Source organism: Eschrichtius robustus, chromosome 18 (genome assembly GCF_028021215.1).
Source record: "Eschrichtius robustus isolate mEscRob2 chromosome 18, mEscRob2.pri, whole genome shotgun sequence".
In the NCBI taxonomy this organism is placed as follows: Eukaryota; Metazoa; Chordata; class Mammalia; order Artiodactyla; family Eschrichtiidae; genus Eschrichtius; species Eschrichtius robustus.
In genome coordinates, this window is record NC_090841.1 from 18,987,433 (window position 1) to 19,004,485 (window position 17,053).

The 17,053-nt window shown below is 36.1% G+C and overlaps 1 protein-coding gene across 2 annotated transcripts in view; it reads right to left on the reverse strand.

Annotated features, from left to right (window-relative positions):
* CDADC1 (cytidine and dCMP deaminase domain containing 1) overlaps window positions 1–17,053 on the reverse strand; it is a 43,769-nt gene that overhangs the window by 16,889 nt on the left and 9,827 nt on the right. For both annotated transcript variants that reach the window (XM_068526477.1, XM_068526476.1), the window contains exons 4-8: window positions 15,508–15,685; window positions 10,667–11,236; window positions 5,164–5,213; window positions 2,015–2,184; window positions 130–319 (exon numbers count right to left, since the gene is read on the reverse strand). In XM_068526477.1, the coding sequence (XP_068382578.1) occupies window positions 130–319; window positions 2,015–2,184; window positions 5,164–5,213; window positions 10,667–11,236; window positions 15,508–15,685 (1,158 nt within the window). The remainder of the gene's footprint in view (window positions 1–129; window positions 320–2,014; window positions 2,185–5,163; window positions 5,214–10,666; window positions 11,237–15,507; window positions 15,686–17,053) is intronic.

Genomic DNA, 17,053 nt, shown 5'->3' on the forward strand with positions numbered 1-17,053 from the left:
AGTGCTTGCACATAAAAATAAACTCTATGATAACTCTTTAAAAGGGTAAGAATCACTAATTTAAAATATGCAGCAGAGTACCTAACAATATAATAAAAAGTATATTTGAAAAAATGTGTATCTACTTACTGTAAATTTGCTAACACCTTCAAGTTCCCCAAATCTCATGTAAGAGATGTCTGCCTTCTTTTTTCCAACATCTACATCCCCTGCATAGATTTGTTTTATGCCCGCACCTTTAATTAAAGGTACACATTCATCACATGGGCACTTTGTCACAAAAATCATACTTCTTTCTTCTGGTTTTATCTCTTGACACCTACAAAAAATATATATAAAATATTAGGAAGATAGTTTCTAAAAGGGTAAGTTATGTTTTAGAAAAATCTTTAAACATTAAAATTGAGCTGCTTTAGGAACAGATTCACAACATTATACACAATAATGATCAAGCCTTATGCTTGCTGAATTAGTCAGTGGCAAGATTTTCAGTATTACATTACAAAGGAAATGAAAACAGAGATAGAGAGAAAACAATGCTTTCTAAGTAAGAAACTCTTTATAATGCCAGAATTAGGGGCTAACACCTAATTAACACCCTCCCTAAGAATGTACCATGTGTGATTAGACATTAAGTCATCATGGTAGCCAAAAGGTCTACCTCTTATCTGGTAACTAACAGATATTTAATAAATGCTTACTAAATTGATAAATTAATATTAGAGTTCTGTTTTGAGTTATAGTTCCCTTACTCCCTTCCCTAACACAGGATAATTTTATTTAACAAGCATTTGGATTTGACAAAACGAAGCAAGTAATCTGTAATGAAGAGCACAAGGAAAAAAAACAGAGGAGTTTGGTGAAATTTTACATGCCAGGGGTAGTTTAGGACTAAGGAATGCTTCATTTGAGGATACAGGAGTTGTACTTCTGGGTCCTATGGTTTACACTGCTCTCAGTCTTAATTCCCCACCACCAGCCTTCCGCATCCATGTCCTTAGTTCAGATTCTCATTCTGTTTCCCTGTACTAGGGCAGCAGAATTGTATGCATCTAGTCTGTTCAAACAATATGCCTGCAACCTAAGTAATCATTAGTGTGGCTCTGTCAATGTCATTCAATTTCTCCACTACCTACCAAATGAAGTCTAAACTCAAAGTCCTCTCTTGTCAGTCCCAACTGATCCCATGTGCTCCATGGTGCAGCCTAAGTGGAACATCTGTGTTCCTAAACACACAAGCATTTTCCTACTTCTAGCCCACTGCTATGCCTGAAGCAAGAATGGTTTCCCTTCAAGTAAGCATCTCCAATGGCCATAATCCTACCAAACCTTTAAAGCACAGCTCAAATGCCAGTTTCTCCATAAAGCCTTTCCCTCTCACTCCCCCTCCATCCGTAGCAGCCCCTGAATTTCCACCCACTTTGTGTTGGCCTTTCCCACAGAACTGACCATGTTAGGTTGAATACAGTCTTATATCCCATACTGCGTTATAAGCTCCTCAAGGACAGAAACCATGACTTACGCAGATTTAAATCCCCTAAGATCATCCACTTAATGGTAAATGCTGAGAAATGTTTGTGGAAATGATCTAAGTTAACATTAGAAGGAGGTAATGCCAGTTATAATCTCTAACAAAAACTATGTTAAAGCAATTTGGTTCATAATAAAATCTATATATTCATAAATATAAATATATGTGCTCTACATTTAAAAAACAAAGCTGATCATGTAATGCAGAAATATGCAAGACCCTAAGGACAAACTTCAAGCAGTTTTATACCGGAGAGAGAAGGAAGAAAGGAAAAAAGACTTGCTCAATAAATTTGAAGGCCTGCAGGATCCCTGACAATGGCCTCAGGTCAGGTAGCAAAGACCAAGTATGACCAAAGTTATACTTCTGAAAAGAATATTTCTTGGAATTTTTAAAAAGGCAATAAATTACAGCTAAAAGAAAACTAATTTTAACTAACCCTTGCTACATTTTATAGAAAATACATGCAAACAAATTTCATACCTAAATGTCAAGGCATTCTGTTCTGCATGTACAATGTATCTGAATTTCCTTATTTCTCTGTCTTTCTGTTTGTCATCCATGTGCGGGAAGTCAGCATACTCAGATCCAACAGGAAAAGCATTATAACCACATCCTATGAAGTACATTGCTCCTGTTCCATCACAACTTCTCTATGAAAAGTAAGCAAACCAACAAAGCTGTTTTCAACATTCTGAAAAGGCATCTTACATTGTATCTTTAAAGCCTAGTATCATACTTCTTATAATGAATTCACTTTTCCATGACAAACTGAGCCATCAGAAAAATACAATATTAGATTTTCCTTCCACAGTGTGGTCTTGTCAAAGTTAAACTTCAAGCAGCCTGATCATCTCTAGTATATAATCTCAAGGCAGTCCTTTGTTTTAGCAGTTAATTAAATACTAGCTTAATTCACAAACTGCTTCACTTGATTCAGACACCTCTCCCTGAATAGGTTATAAGATCTTAGAGAACAGAAACCATGTTTTATACCTCCTTTCTACCCCTTAACGTAGACCGATTACAGTGTTCCATACACAGCAGGTACTCAATAAATTATTGTTAATTTCTTATATGCTCTGTGCTGTGCTACTACTGGTTAGCAAGCCAGAAATCCTAAAAATATTTTGAACAGACAATTTCTGTTTTGGGCTAAAAATGTGCTAGTGTATATAGTTGGAAAATAAATAATGCACTTTCCTTTAATTTTCGTGTTTACTGAGCCTCTACTGTGTTTGTGTGTGTGTGTGTGTGTGTGTGTGTGTGTGTGTATGTAATAGAACTTCCTACTTAAGTGGCTTTTTTATTTCTCCTGGTCAGTGGCATATTAGGTGTCAATATGAATGTTTTATCAACTATAAAAGTAAAATATTTTATAAATCAGAACTGTTTATAATAGTTTGGAATATGCTATAAACCTCATTAAATTTCAATATATTATACATAGTTACTCACGTGATAGTTTCAACAGACTCTACTATAGCAGCTTGATAAAAATCATTGTTATGATGAGCTGACAGAAGCTTACGAATAAAATATTATCTCATTAATAATAAATTATCCTTGAGCATTCACTAAAGGTTAAACATCATGCTCACTTTTATATGTGTTATTTCATGTAATTAATCCTCACAACATCCTAGACAGTAGTACTATTACTATTCCCATTGTATAGATAAGGAAACTGAGGCCAAGAGAGATTAAATAACTTGTCCAAAGTCACAAAGCTGGTAAGCAACATAGCCAGAATTCAAGGATGGGTTGCTTGACTCCAAACCCATGTCCTTCCACTTTACTATGCTGCCTACACTCTAGATAATACAACTGGAAACCTAAATTCTCCATAAAGTAGTTGAGAACCAGGTGTTAAGCCAAAAGGCTGCTGAGCATTTATATAAATCCAAGGGAGAGTTCCAACCATAGGCCAGGCCCTGTGCTAGGTTCTGGGAATACATTGGTAAATGTGACAGAGAATCCCAGCCCTCAGGAACCTTCTGATCTGGAGACGATAAGAAACTGGACATGTAAATTTAACTGTGATGAGCGTCACCACTGAATTGTACAGAATACTATGGGAGTTTCTGGCAGAGGAACCTATTCTAATAGGTGCTAACAATTTGGGAAGAAATAAGAGTCAAGAGATAGTTTGAAGGTGGAATTCACAGCATTTGGTGATTGATTGTTTGAGTGGAATGGGGAATGGGATGGTGACCACTAGTGAAGGAATAGGTTAGCAGGGAAGATACTGAATGTATTGGCTAGGTTGAACTTGAGGGGCTCATGACATATCCAGCCAAATAGTCAAATTACTTGCTATAAAGTCTGTTGAAGGACACTTAGGCGCCCCTACTCATCTTTTAGTCATCCTCATAGTTACGAAATATCTCGTGGTTCCATGCCCTCCCAACCCATCCACATAATTCCAAGTCCTCATCATCTCTTTTTATTAATCTCCCTATTTCCTGTCTAGCCCCACTTCATTTTTTACATGCAAATCTAATCAAATCATTTTCCCACTTAAAATATTCTTGGATTGCTCTGTCCAATATAGTAGCCAGTAGCCCCATGTGGTCAGTGCAAACTGAGAGGTGCTGTAAGTATAAAATACATACAAGATTGTGAAGACTCTATACTCCCCCCAAATGCAAAATATTTTATTAAAAACATTAACCAATATTTTTATATTGGTTACATGTTGAAATGATAATATTTCTGGACAGATGATTAAGTAAAATATATATATGTATATTTTTTGGCCACGCTGCGCGGCCCGTGGGACCTTAGTTCCCCAACTAAGAACCCGTGCCCCCTGCAGTGGAAGCACGGAGTCTTCACCACTGGATCGCCAGGGAAGTCCCAAGTAAAATATATTCATAAAATCAATTCACCTGTTTCTTTTTATTATTTTAATGTGGCTCCTAAAAAAATTTAAATCACGTATGTGGCTTGCCTTTTATTTCTGTTGGTTAGCACTGTGCTAGCATATCCCACTGTCTGATGGATAAAGTCTAAACTCTCTACGTGGTATACAGTTCTTCATGGTGCAGCCCAATTTTTTGCTACTGTGCTAGACACAGGACCCTGGACTTCAACGTGCCAAATCACTTGCATTTCCCCACATTCTCACGCCCTACCTCTGCATGTTACCCTTCTTCTAGTCCCACTAACTTGCTCTGCCTGATGAACTCCTACTCATTCTTCAAGACTAATAGCACCTGACCTCCCCTAAGAGTATTTTACTCATTTCTCCAAGCGGAGTAAAGGTGCCTCCTCTGTGCTCTCACGGTATCAGGTTATAATTACAGTTATATACCAGTCTCTTTTTCACCTCTGTCTCCATCACTAGACTATATAAGGCTATGAAGGGTGGACCATGTGGTCCTTAACTCCCCATTGTTCACTGTGGCACAGAGCCCACCCTGTGGAAGGTGTTTAATAAATGTTCACTAAATGAATAAATCTATATAAAAAACTGTTGAGAGAATATGCAAATGTTTATAAAACTTAATAAATACACCAATAAGAAATATTAATCCCCCGGGGTCAACAAAATGTCATGTGCTTAAGATCAAAATATGTTTAAACAAAATCAAGTTTAAATGTTTATAAAGAATTATTTTCCTACTTACAGATTTTCCTTCTGCCCAGATGACTGCTCCAACTCCTGTTTTATGATCCTCTGAAAGATACATGGCATGTAACTCAGTAAAAATCAATGATTTGTTAGTTTCAGAAATACATTTTTTCCAAAAATAATAAACATGTATTTATTGAAATATACTTCATAAATGTAGCAGCAATCCTTGACAACCTCACTAATTACGGAAAAAGTATGAAAATACTTTTGATAAAAATCAAATTGTCAAGCAAATATTGTCAAAGCAAATATTGTCAAGCATAGAATATATGGGAGCTAGGTACGAACTAACTTATAGACAGTGTCACTACCAACCCAATCTCACATGATCTATGTGCAGAGATAACACAATGGCAGTGCCCGCACTCAGGTGACTTCAAAGCTGTAACCAGAACTGAGTGTAACTTTATTGAATTTCCACCAACAAGTCAGTTTTTAAATGACTATTTCTAATAGACGATAAAATCAATTAAGAAAGAAGTTTCTGAACTAATGGATTTAGTGTAATAACCATTCACAACAATCATATCTGTCTTCTCCTAGCATTTTTTGCACTCTAATCATGGAAAATACATTTCATGAAAGTGTTCTTGCTATGAAAAAAGTTCAAACTCATAATACAAACATAAACAAATCTTTATGGGCTTTCATATATATACCTTTTTTTTTTTTTTGCTGGAAGGTACATGAAAGGAATTTTGATTTAAACAAAATGATGTCCTTTCCCTGACCTTCACAGTTTACTTTGAGGGGAAAAGAATGCCAAGTTAGTGACATGATGCCCATTTCTAAATCAAGTGGCAGAAGTCACAAATATAAGATTATAATTTCCCTGCAGAACCAACCTATTTACTTTTCAACAAGAAAGGCTGTATTTCTTAAAACTATTAACCTTAAACAGAAAATACAAAACCAAAATAGAAATTCTACATATTAAGAACTGACTTTTTCTTTCTACTACTACTAAGGGTGAGTTTAAAATTTCTAAGACAATTATACACAAATTATAAAAACCATAGTATTTATCAAAATCTTAATAAGAGACCAATATAGTTAAGTAGGTACATTTACACAGAGAAAGTGAAAATTATCTGTGAACTTGCCCTCAGGCATTTTCATATTGATGAGGATTAAACGAAACTGTGGCTTCACCCCACAATTTCCTAAAAGTTAATCCTTCCAATAATAACATATTTAAATACTTTTCTAGTACAAGTACAAAGAAACATTATTCTACCTATGCATGAAAAACTAGGATACCTGATAAAGTTAATTTTTTAAGAAAGTTATGATACTATAATGAAATTCCCCATCTTCAGGTCAAGCAAGCTTGGGTTTTCAAAATTATACCACAAAGCATTTTTATAATTTATTTTAAGCACTTGTTATCCATTATCTCATTTTTATCCTAAAGGTAAAGCAGACAAAATTTCCTTTTCTAGATGAGAAAACAGGCAAAGAAATTAAGTGACTAAAATTTAGCCCTCCACACCCAACCGGCTTGCCTCCCTCCGATGTGAAGAATTTTGTAACAAAGGTTCCCCTTTACTGAATACCTGAGTGCCTATACTCACGAAGCTTATGGTCCGATGGAGAAGGAAGATGGTAACAAGGAAACATCTAAGAACCTAGGTGCTGTGCTGGGCTATGAAGGAAAGGAGCAGGATGCTGAGGAACAGTGTATGGGAGAAACATACTTTATAGAGTGGAGACTGTCAGGAAAGGAATTTTGCAGTAAACAAAGTTTTGTTCCTTCCAAGATTGTCAGAATATAGCATGAAGGGAAAAGAATATAATTATGGCTTTATGCTCATTTCTAAGGTAAGTAGTATAGAAGTTAAAAACCTAAGATTATATTTCATTTATATTATAAATGAAAACCTTTAAGTAAAATTGTACTTAATACATGCATAAATCTGAAACAGAAAATGAAAAACTCAAATAGAAACTCTTCATATCAAGAGTCTACTTTTCCTACCATTGACACTAAGTATTTTTCATATTATTATTTTTTAGTCCAGGAGCCATTTTTTCTGTTTCAGTCTAGGGACAGCCTAAATCTTGTCAGGAGGAAAAAAAATGTGATTTTTTAAACTAAGCTCAGGGACTTCCTTGGTGGCACAGTGGTTAAGAATCTACCTGCCAATGCAGGGGATAGGGGTTCGAGCCCTGGTCTGCGAAGATCCAACATGGCGCAGAGCAACTAAACCCGTGCGCCACAACTACTGAGCCCACATGCCACAACTACTGAAGCCCGCACACCTAGAGCCCGTGCTCCTCAAGAGAAGCCACCGCCATGAGAAGCCTGCGCACCGCAACGAAGAGTAACCCCACTCACCGCAACTAGAGAAAGCCTGTGCGCAGCAACAAAGACCCAACGCAGCCAAAAATAAATAAAGCTCTACTGCTTAGCTAAGGTTAGTTTCACCAAGAAAATATTCTTTACTACATGTCTTTTGAAATCAGAATAAAATTTCATCCATATACGATGAGTAGATTTCACCCAGCCCCCAAGGCTGGATGACAGATGAGGTAATTTCTCAAAAATCTTTTCATATCAGTAATTTTTATGTAAAGTTTCTCAAAAAACTTTCATGTCTGTAAATTGCTCCCCAGGATCTGGTCATTCACAGGATTTTCTCTGTATACTCTTGAAGGAAAGGTCAACTTAAAATCACTGAGCCAAATTCCTGAGACTCTTTGGTCACTGAAAGTCAGAGGACTCTTTATCCTATGGTTCTGGAACACAGGCATGGTTATTTTAGCTCCCAATACTGTGGTCATGTCAGGGTTTGTCCAAGTCTGGTTCACAAACCAACTGCATCAGAATGACTGGACGCTTGTTACAAAGGCAGACTCCTGGCTCCCATGGAAATTCCATGAATCAACCTCTCCACGGGAGGTGGCAGACTCAGGAATCTGTACTTCTCATGAGCATCACCTCTGATTCGTAGGCAACTAAAAGTTGAGAACTGCTGAGTTATGATTTGAAACAGTTAACTTTCTTGGCTACTCCAACCTACTTTCATCATCAGCGTTGTGGTTCAGAAGGAAGGCATAATCGTCAGCTTTGGAAAATGCCTAGTCTAATGGGAAACAGGACATAAAAAGAAATCAAAACTCACACTTAAACCAGGTAGGTAAGATGTGATGCCCTCCTATCTCTGTTTTTTCCCCTAGAGTCTAAACAAATTTTGTCACTTTTTTTCTACCCTCAAAGTAGCTTAGAAACATACTTTTAATGACACCTCTGTGGATCCTATTTACTCATCATTCAAAAATCAATTATTAATTACCTACTTTCAATTAGTTTTAGAACTCTGTTAGAAGTTTTGGCATTCTTTTTAATCATATGTATATTTTTAAATGAAATGGTTTAACGGAATGATTTCTTCACCTATTAGAGTGTAATAAAGTTATGTGAGCTGAACAGCGTAAAATTTAAAGTTTGAGTTATTAGAAACACACTAAGTCAAGGGGATATCTACCTTGCTGGATTGTCCTCAATGTTAAGTGAGGTACATATATAAATCACCTAGCTCTGTGCCTGACACATAGTTGGTGCTCAATAAATTGTTATTTATTATTATCATCAATGAGGAGTATCAGTCCAGAATTCCTTATCTGCAATCCCTTATATCAAGTTTTTTAAAACAGCTTGACACATATACATATAGCATGTACATATTATTTTTCTAAAATCTGAAAAATTCTGAATTCCTTTTCATCTGGCTTCAAGAGCTTTGGGTAGGGGACTGTGGACCATTTATCTTTGTATATAAAAATATTTCTTTTGTGCTAAGGAAAAAACAATGATGAGGACATGGTCTCTCCCCTGGAAGAGCTCACAGTGGAAAGGAGCACATGACAAAGGGTCGCATTCTATTCAGGACTTGGCTTCCAGGCAAGAAAGTCATACATAGACAAAAAATTAACCTTGAAAAGCCTTTTAAATCGCCCATCAAGTGCATAAGTACAAAACTCTGCACAGCAACAGCAGATAAATTTACAATACTATAACTATACTAGTAGAGTATCTAATAAAGAATATATATGCAAATTTATATCTATACATTACTGCATCTTTAAACAGTGGAGTCATACACGGTATTATTAGGTATTATGAGAGGAGCTCCTGAGATCAAGTGAAAAAACAACAGACTCACACCTCCCATCTTACGCTCACTCTGGAATCTGCTGAATGCTAATTAGCAAATGAGAATTAGTGAAGTATAGCTGTAACAGCTGTTTCCATTTATGTTTCTGTCCTTCCAGAATGGTTGGGAGAAAAATTCTTTATAAAGCTGGAGTTGGCAGAGACTAACATATAGCCCACGATACAAGACAATTACATTAAGTCAGACCTTTACATAATTCAGTTGTTGGGCATCATGCAGTTTGTGCCTATAGTAGAATCAAATTCTTTAATAAGAATCAAGTGATGATTAACCCTACTGAGTGTTGGAATCCCTTACAGAAATTTTAAAATTCACAGGCCTAGGACATACCCTTAGGGACCAGGTTTAGTAGGTCTGGGTTAGAATTTGAGCATTCGTACTTTTAATACAAGTTTCTAGGGTGATTCTAACATGCTGCCATTTGAAAACCTCCATTTTACTGAAATTACTTCAACCTGTGGTCTTTGTTGAGCATATACTGCAGACCAGTGGCATTTGTATGGACTTTTTCAGAAGATTTTCTCTCTTCTCCTTCTTTCTTGGGATAAGTTTAAAAATTCCTACTATAGCCTACTCACCAAATCTTACTCTTCTGCTCCTCCTGCCTGCATTTTCTTTTCCTTATTTCAAAGTTGCATTTTAAAAAGTGATCATGATTCTACTTTGAAAAATGTTATGTCTGCTGAGATATAAAAGCACTGTTCTATAATTGGAAATACAGATACCACCTTTTATCATGATAGAGAAAATTCCCAAGTAATATTTTCCTTTTTCACATACTTACTCAGGTACAACTTAATATAATAAAGTAAAAATGTTTGATTTCTCTACTTGCTGATTGAAGACATACCAGAAATTGGAAGAATATGACAAAATTCCTTTGATTCTATTCATTATTTTGAATTCATATTTTTAGTTTAAAGATTTTTTAAGTTTTTACTAAATACTGAATACCTACAGAATATTGAAGAGTTAAGAAAAAAATGAATAATTCTGGTTCTCTCTCCCCTCTCTTTTTGTCCTATCTCTAGTGGATGGCTCATTCAACTGTGAAATGATAAAAGCAAGAAGCAGAAAGGGCCTAATCAGATCCTGATTTATAAATGTAGCACCCGATATAGGCCACAAGAAATCCTAAAACTACTCTAAGAGTTGTCTACTCAAGGGTCTCACTAACTTCTCTTTATTTGTATGACCAACAAAACCTTAGTATCTAAGAGTCAATAAACGCTACCATAGATGAAATGAACACCACTTTACTTCTGAGACAAATACAACCCAAGCAGCCCCGATTTATGAACTAAGCATGTAACTCACCAGTTCGACATGCCAATAACCTGGCCTGAATCATGCAGTGCCTTGCAATTTCTTGCGGCAAACTCTGATTGTGAATTTCATTAATCTGTTCGGTATTGCTACAATAAAATCCGTAGTGTTTAAAGTTGGGCACACTGGAAGCTACTGTGGCCAAAAGGAGGATAAGGTCTTTCATGTTTTGCCTTAGATTGCTAAAGTACGGATTTTCACACAGGTTCTCCAAACCTATAGTCATCAGTATTTGCTTATGCATTTCTTCTCTGGAAACCAAAAATATCATTTCATATTCTTTTATTCTTTCTTGTTTACATTCAGAATAAAAGTCAATGTTAGTGTCCGGCAATGTTTTTGAAATTTTTTGAATAAAGTCACATTTGTAAGAGGTCTCCTCTACAAACTGCACCATATAACACACCAAAGGCTGAAGTAAGACACACACATGGGCCCGACTGTTTGATTTCAATCTTTCCACTGCTTTGGCATCTAACTTTGCATCTTCAGAACTAGAAGCCTCAGTAAGCAAGCTTATTTCTGGATCAGCAGGCCAGTATGAAATTCGGTTAACTCCAGCTGAAATACAAAATATGAAAGGTAGTTATCAGATGCATGCTGAAAGTAAGGGTTTTCTTAATAAATCCACCGTATCACTGCAGTAGGTCCAAAGGTCCCAATATAATAAAAGTCTATCACCAAGTCACCAATAATATAGCCCAAGTGCTGGCAAACTACGGCCACAGGCCAAATCTGTCCTGTTGCCTATTTTTATACAGCTTGCAGGTCAACAATGGATTTCGCAGTTTTAAATAGTTGGAAAATCAAAAGAAAACTATTTTGTGACATGAAAATCATATAAAATCCAAATTGCAGTGCCTATAAAGATTTGTGGAAACACAGACAAACCTAATCTTTGACATTGTCTCTGGCTGTTTCTGTACTACAATGGAGTAGCTGAGTTCAGAGCTGAATAGCTGTATGGATACCCTACGGCTTGCAAAGCCTAAAATACTTACTATCTATCTGGCCCTTTATAGGAAAAGTTTGTTTGCATTCTGGTTGCTTCTAGTAATCTTGATTCAAGAAGAGGGGATGACCAATGTTTAAATGTATTTTCATGTACTAGTATCAGAAGCTACAGCAAAGGTTCTCAAATTTTTTGGTCTCAGACTCTGTTACACTCTTAAAAATCAATGAGGACCCCAAAGGGTTTTTTTTTCATGTGGACTATATCTACTGATATTTACTGCATTAGAAAACTTAAGCAAAATTTTAAAATATTAATTCATTAAAAAATAGCAATAAGAACCATCATAAATTAATATAAATAACATAGTTCAATAAAAAATAACTATTTTCTAAAACAACAACAAAAACTAGTTGAGAAGAATGGCATTAAAGTTTATACAAATCTCTTTATTATCCGGCTGAATAGAAGATAGTTGGGTTCTCAAATCTGCTTCTGCTTTCAACCTCTTGCCTTAGCTTTTCATTGAAGTATATAAAAAGTGTCCGGCCTCACTTGATATGCAGTTAAAAAAGGAGTATTTTAACAGCCATTTCAACTAATTATGAATATTCTTTCACACTACATAAAATTTTGAGAAGGGATAGTTTCTTAGAGGTGAGTTACAGTGTGGAATCTGAAATCACACAACAAACTTTTTGTACTGTTACGTTAAAGTCCACTGGTCTATCTTACACTTAGAATGGCTCTTTCACTCACACATGATTTTCTAGCATCATGCACTGGTCATTTGGAAAACAAGAGTTTACTGATTTCACAATACTTAAAAAAACCCAAAAAACTCATTCATTAATATAACCACCAATCTCATCAGAAGAGTCTTTAAGCAGTGGGAAGCTGTAAGCTTATGATGATGGTAGACAGGAGTTTTTCAAAATTCTAATTTTCACTTGAAGTTTCAAATTTTATCAGTGGCAATAAATGCTGTCGTTTTCTTGGAAGTGATGGTTTCACTTCATTCATTTTTGAGAAAATGTCTGCCAGATAGCCAAGTCTAAGTAACTATGGTTTGTTAGTTCATGGTGTTCCATGAAAAAAATTGGATAATTCAGTTTGTGACTCAAACAATTGCATAAGCGGTTTTCCTTAAGGCAAACTTCATACTTAGGTTTAGAGCAAAAGTGCTTTATGTCCACCTCCTATTTTCTCATACAGAATCTTAAAAAGATGCGTACTAAGGGTTGGGTTTAATAAAATTGATTTTTTTTTTTTTTTTACTGTTTCATCAATGACATTCTTACATGAAACACCACACCCTCCACCTTTTTTTTAAAACTCCAAATAGGTGGCTATGTAAGAGTACAATGACTACTATTGCCTTGATTCATACAACTGCAACAGTAGTTTTACTCAACATTTTTTTAGTACTATTAGCATAAATGTAGTGTTATTATGAAAATAGTTTTGACCTTGTGGACCGTGAGGAGGTCACAGACCACACTTGGAGAACCACTATGCTTTAGAAATGTTTGCTTTGTAACTGAGGTAACAGTAATTATAACTGAAATAAGTTAGCTAGAGCATGGGGTTAAACCATGCCCCTTTCCAAGATAAGTAAATAATACATAAGCCTAATCAAACATAGCAATTTTATTTATATATGGCTCTAATACCAGCATAAAAGCATTTCCATTGCATGTCCTTCCTGATTTTCCACATTGCATTATCTCTCTTGCCAGGTTTAAGTGTCTGAACTCAAAGACACAAGCAATGGTGAATTACTCGTACTCCAACATTTTTCTAATTCTTGGCTCTGAGGCTATTAAGAGTGCTTTGAGTGTAGTCAACTCAGCGCAAAACACGACTTTTATTCATTCTTCCCTCTTGACTCTAGAAGAGATGAGTCGACAAATGTTTGGTTCTTTCACATTCTTTCCTTTCTAGATCAATGCCGCCACCTGAACCCTATTTTACACCTTATCTAATGCAACAGTCTACTGATCAAGCTCTCAACCTCTTTATCTTTCCATGTTCTAATTCAATAACAACAACAAATAATAATCTTAATCATGTTACATCCTGCTCAAAACTCTTCAATGGGAAAAGGAGAAAAAAATGTCACCACCACTATCACACTTACCTTCTCTATTTGTAATTGCAGGGGAAAGACTACAGAATCTAATAACTTATCATAGATGCCTACCTACCAGCTTGAAATACTCGATGCAGGCCAGGAGGCTCTAGCCACATGACCATTTCTTCTGGAAGTGCTTCCACTTGTAGCTTAAGGGAACTGCCCTGATCACCGATCTGATCCTTACTCTTAAGACTTTGATATAAACAAAAACCGCTCTTCCTCAAAGCAAGTTTAGCAACTCTGTTCTATAAGATAAAGCCCAAAGGCCAGACAGTTTTTCAAAGTTCTCCATTAAGGCCCCAACCTATCATTATAATCCTTCTGCCACTATTCTCTTCAAGAATAATTTTCCACTCCGAACACTGACCTCCAGAACCCTGCTTCTCACAACTTGATGACCCCGCATGCATTGTCCTCCTGACCAGGAATGTGTTCCTCCTTCTCTACATCTGACCCATGAAGGTCCAGCTTAAGCCCCAGCTATTTATAACATGCCAGCCTGCAGGGATCACTGTCTCTCCTCTGAGCTCATATATCATTTACAGCTGTTATTACTCATTTGGTATTACATGATGTGTTACATTAAATTGGTTTTTGCCCCCAAATAACAGCTTGAGGGAAAGGATTAGGAACTACATTAGCCTTTTTTCCCCAGAAGCTCTCTGAACCCTGTCCTTCTGGGTTTTAAGGAAGCTTCATTACATAGGCATGATTGATTAGGTCACTGGCCATCGGTGTTTGAACTCAAACTCTAGCCCGGCTCTCCTCCCCAGAGGTCTGGTGGGGGTGAGGCTGCAAGTTCCAACCCTCTAGTCACCTGGCTGGTTCCCCTGGCAACCAGGCCCCATCCACTGGGGATTCCCAAAAGTTACCTCATTAACATAAACTCAGTAATGGTGGAAAGGGACTTGTTATGAATAACAAAAGATACCTTTCTCATTCTTAACACTCAGGAACTTCAAAAGATTTTAGTTGCTCTGTGTCCAAAATGGAATGAAGACTAAGTATATAATTCATATTGTAAATCACAATTATCACAGTGCCTATGTAAAAGATATACTATTTTTTAAATAGGAAAGTGGTCTGAATACTTACCTGGGTGCAAAATAGAATCATAAGCACAAAGAGGATTAGTGAGTAGCCCAGAGTGGCAGAGATAGATAGCTATATGTTAATACTTTGTTCTCCTCCTTCCAAAGGGTAGAGTAGTCATTGGGAGGCAGCCGCCCAGCCAGAAACTACAGTTCCCACAATGGATGTGAACAGAAATGATGTCTGTGACTTCCAGGCCAGGGTTTTTAAGAAGCAGGTATGCCTTCTCTACTCTCTGTCTCTAGATGCAGAGGAGGCCAGAAGGAAGACAGTAGCAACAAGACAGAAGATGCCTAGGCCCACGGATCAACCACATGGAGAACAGCTGTCTGCTGTTCAGCAACACTTGCATTGGACTATTACATGGGTGATAAGTGTCTAGTGTATTAAGCCACTGAAATGTTGATGCTTATTTGTTATAGCAGCTAGTATTAAATCTACCAATACACTGAGGGTAATCTAACTAGTGAGTGACAGAGCTGAGACCAGAATCCATGTTTTCCAACTCTTCTTCTTACAGTACATCAAACTGTCTTCAGATATATATTTATATTTCTAAATTATCTCTGTGGTATTTAGGCAATTTGTTCCCACTTGATTTGTTCTCAGATAAATGCTATTAATCTCCAAGAAAGCCTTATCTGCACTTACCATTTACAATCATTTTCAAGCAAGCAGAACATGGTTTTCTGGAAAAATAAAGATCACAGTTTTTCAACCTTGACCCATGTTTTATCAGAGCGATTTTCCCAGCATGTAAATCTTCACTTGAACAGTGGAGACCAACAATTTTCATGTTTTTCACCACCACAAGACCAGTTCTCTTCACCTACATTAAGATACAAAATAATAATTTATTTTATAATTTATGTGATTAGTTATAATATCTAATGATCGTATCATGGATTATACTTGATTTATTCATAAAATGAAAGTTTTGTTTAGTTCTTCATCTGAACACAGTTTGAACAAAAGCACATTTCTCATTAGGTCCAAAAATTTTTCTGAAAGTGTAATGTTGACTTTCTACCAGAAATTTTCTAAATCTAGGCTTTATTAACCAAACAATTATGCATTTAATTATCATAAACTTACCCTAGTAAAAAATGAATACATTTTAACCTAGTAAAGGGCAATAATGAAGTCGATTTGAATTGTTTCTTAATCTAGTCTAAGACTACTTAGTATTAAGCTTCTAGATAATAAGGAAAAACTTGGAAAACCCTGTGATTTTACACATGGATAAGTGAAGCCCAGAGTTTACATGATTTTCTGAAAGACCCATAGATGGTAAAAGGCAGAACTAAATCAGAGGTCATATTAAGTTTTCAAAAAAAATTTTTTTATTGAAGTATAGTTGATTTACAATGTTGTGTTAATTACTGCTGTAAAGCAAAGTGGTTCAGCTATACATATACATACATTCTTTTTTTTTAAAAAATATTCTTTTCCATTATGGTTTATGATAGGATATTGAATATAGTTCTCTGTGATATACAGGGACCTTGTTGTTTATCCATCCTATATACAATAGCTTACGTCTACTAAATTTTAAAATATTTTAAATACTGACTAAAATAAAGATAATTCTCAACTTCTTTCTAAAAATTGACTCTAACAATTTTTAGGACTATGGCAGTCTAGACTAATGTGGTAGGACCCACCTCCTACAAATATATAGATTATTTATAATTTTAAAAATGTTTTAAAATGCATAGTCAAGCTCAGAAGAAAGGAAGACATAACCCTCAGGTGTTAGAAAGGAAGAGAGAACTCAAAGCAAAAGCAGCAAACTGCAGCTATCTCAGCAGCGTCTCACCCACAGTCAGGGACTGGGCTGACTTTGCTTTAAGCCCCAGAGGCTGAGCACTGGCTGGAGTTCTAACGAGTGGTTACTTTAAACCTAAAGTGTCCTAACTTACACAGATACTCATCAAATAAGCTGCTGTAACAATATTAATATCAGATAAAATAGACTAAGGTTAAAAATCCGTTCTACATAAGCCACAAAACAGTCTATGCTGTTTTCACAGCAAAAGATCCTGAAGTAAGGAATGTAAACCTAATCCTTGGGTTCATAAGGGACTTTACAATATGAGGGGGACTTGGGCTGAGAACAGAGTGTCCATTATTCCCTACTCCCTTTCAAAGGGAATTTACTCTACAGTTATTCCCAATAGGACACATCTGAAATCAC